Consider the following 2,344-nt stretch of genomic DNA (forward strand, 5'->3'; position numbering starts at 1 on the left):
CTCTTTATGGTTTAAAACAAGCTCCTAGAGCTTGGTATGATAGGTTGAGTAGCTTTTTGATTGCAAATGATTTTTCCAAAGGCAAGGTTGATACTACTCTTTTTACAAAGACTCATAAGCATGACATTCTCTTTGTGCAAATTTATGTTGATGATATCATCTTTGGTGCTACTAATGAGTCTCTATGTAGAGATTTTTCTAAGTGTATGACTAGGGAGTTTGAAATGAGCAACATGGGATAGCTCAAGTTCTTCCTTGAACTTCAAATCAAATAAGATAAGGATGGAATCTTCATCAATCAATCCAAGTACACAAAGGAGATGCTCAAAAAGTTTGGCATGGAGACCTCCTCTAGTAGCAAAACACCAGTGAGTACCACAACTAAATTGGACAAAGACGAATCGGGTAAATGCATTGATATTACAATGTATCGAGGTATGATAGGATCTCTCCTTTATCTTACCGCTAGTAGACCCGACATTATGTTTAGTGCGTGCTTATGTGCTCGTTTTCAAGCTTGTCTTAAGGAATCCCACTTGCATGCCGTTAAACGTATTTTGAAATACTTGCATGGAACTTTACACCTAGGAATCTATTACCCTAGAAATGTGGACCCTAGGTTACTTGGCTACTCCGATGCCGACTATGCGGGTTGTCTTATTGATCGTAAAAGTACCTCCGGGACTTGCCAATTTCTCGGTCAAAGTTTGAACTCTTGGAGTAGTAAGAAACAAGTATCCGTAGCTTTGTCAACCGCGGAGGCCGAATATGTAGCGGCCGGTTGTTGTTGTGCTCCAATCCTATGGATTAAGCAACAACTTCTTGATTATGGTATTGCCCTTGATCACATTCCCTTCAAATGTGACAACACTAGTGCAATAAACCTATCAAAGAACCCAATTCAACATTCTTGAAGTAAACACATAGATATCCGACATCATTTTATTCGTGATCATGTGCATAAAGGTTATGTAGTAATCGAATTCATCGATACTACTAATCAATTTGCGGATATTTTTACCAAGCCTCTAAATGAGGATCGTATGCATTTTATCATTCGAGAGCTTGGTATGCTTGATGGGAGTACTTTGAACTAATGTGCTTATTGCCTTATTTGATTCAAATTATTCTTAATTAACTATGTGCTTTCTTTTAATTGATTGGACCAATATACTTGTTAATCTCTTTTGTATGGTGGTTACATGATTTTGATGTTTGTCCATAATAAATTATCCATGTGTGTTGGAATCAAGGCTTGGCATTGTGCAAACTTTTCGAAAATTGTTAAAAATTATGATTTCAATGAATCTCGGCCGCTATCTACATATCGCGAGCGAGATCTTCAAACTGAAATAAAAAAAAATTTCCCTCTGCTAGTATCTCGGCCGCGATCTTCATATCTCGGGCGTGATATACAGACAGAAAGTATGATTTTTTTTCTGCATGAATCTCGGGCGAGATATAGTTCTCGCGGGCGCGATACATCCGACCATTTGAATATAACGGCTAGTTTGATGTATCTCGGGCGCGATTCATGCAGATTTTCCAAAAATCTGCCCGTTTTGACACTTATCAAAACGGCTAGTTTTTCCAAAACTAGCCGATTATGACCGTTTTTAGGACTCCTTAAGCCCTATAAATACTCCCTTTGAGAGCATTTCTTCTTTACAAAACCTCTCAAACCTTTCTAATATTTTTTTTTGCAAAATAGTCTTTTAACCCCTCAAAATTTCAAAATCTCTTGCATTTGTCATCCTCATTTCATTCATTCATACATCATGGCACCCAAGGTTTCTTCTAAATCGAAGGGAAAGGCTCCGGCTCAAGCTTCTACTCAACTTCCTACATTGGAAATGGAGGAATTGGCCATTCGAAGGGGTAACATGGAACAAGCGGAAATCGAAGGCACTCGTTTTCCTTCTCTTGTGGATATGGATTTTGACGGATTAAGGGCTCAAGTTGAAGCCTACATTGATGCCTTGGGATGGAGAAAATTTGTTCTTGAAAATAGAGAAGAAACCATTGAAGATTTGATAAAGGAAGTGATTGCTTCGCTTCACTTGATCACAAATGAAAATCATCGCTCCGGGTTTTATGGAGTGACATTTCAAGTTCAAGGAAAGACTTACAAGCTTACACCAAGGGAGATCGATGAGTGCTTCGGGTTTGAGGATGGTTTTGCTACAAACTATCTTCGTATTGAGGAGTTCACCATTCATGATTTTTGGGCGGAAGTTAGCACCGACGTGAGGCACGAATCTCGCACCGCAATTGCCAAGTCTATTGCCACTCTCCCTTTGTTCGTTTTCCATCGAATCATCGCTTATTCGATCAATGGAAGACA

The 2,344-nt window shown here is 38.9% G+C and overlaps 1 protein-coding gene across 1 annotated transcript; it reads left to right on the forward strand.

Annotated features, from left to right (window-relative positions):
- Positions 1-320: 320 nt before the first annotated feature.
- Positions 321-1,097, forward strand: LOC126672448 (secreted RxLR effector protein 161-like). The gene is made up of 2 exons (XM_050366397.1): positions 321-861; positions 967-1,097. The coding sequence occupies exons 1-2, from the start codon at positions 321-323 to the stop codon at positions 1,095-1,097; spliced, it is 672 nt and encodes a 223-aa protein (XP_050222354.1).
- Positions 1,098-2,344: the final 1,247 nt, after the last annotated feature.

The sequence above is a fragment of the Mercurialis annua genome, linkage group LG3 (assembly GCF_937616625.2).
Source record: "Mercurialis annua linkage group LG3, ddMerAnnu1.2, whole genome shotgun sequence".
In the NCBI taxonomy this organism is placed as follows: Eukaryota; Viridiplantae; Streptophyta; class Magnoliopsida; order Malpighiales; family Euphorbiaceae; genus Mercurialis; species Mercurialis annua.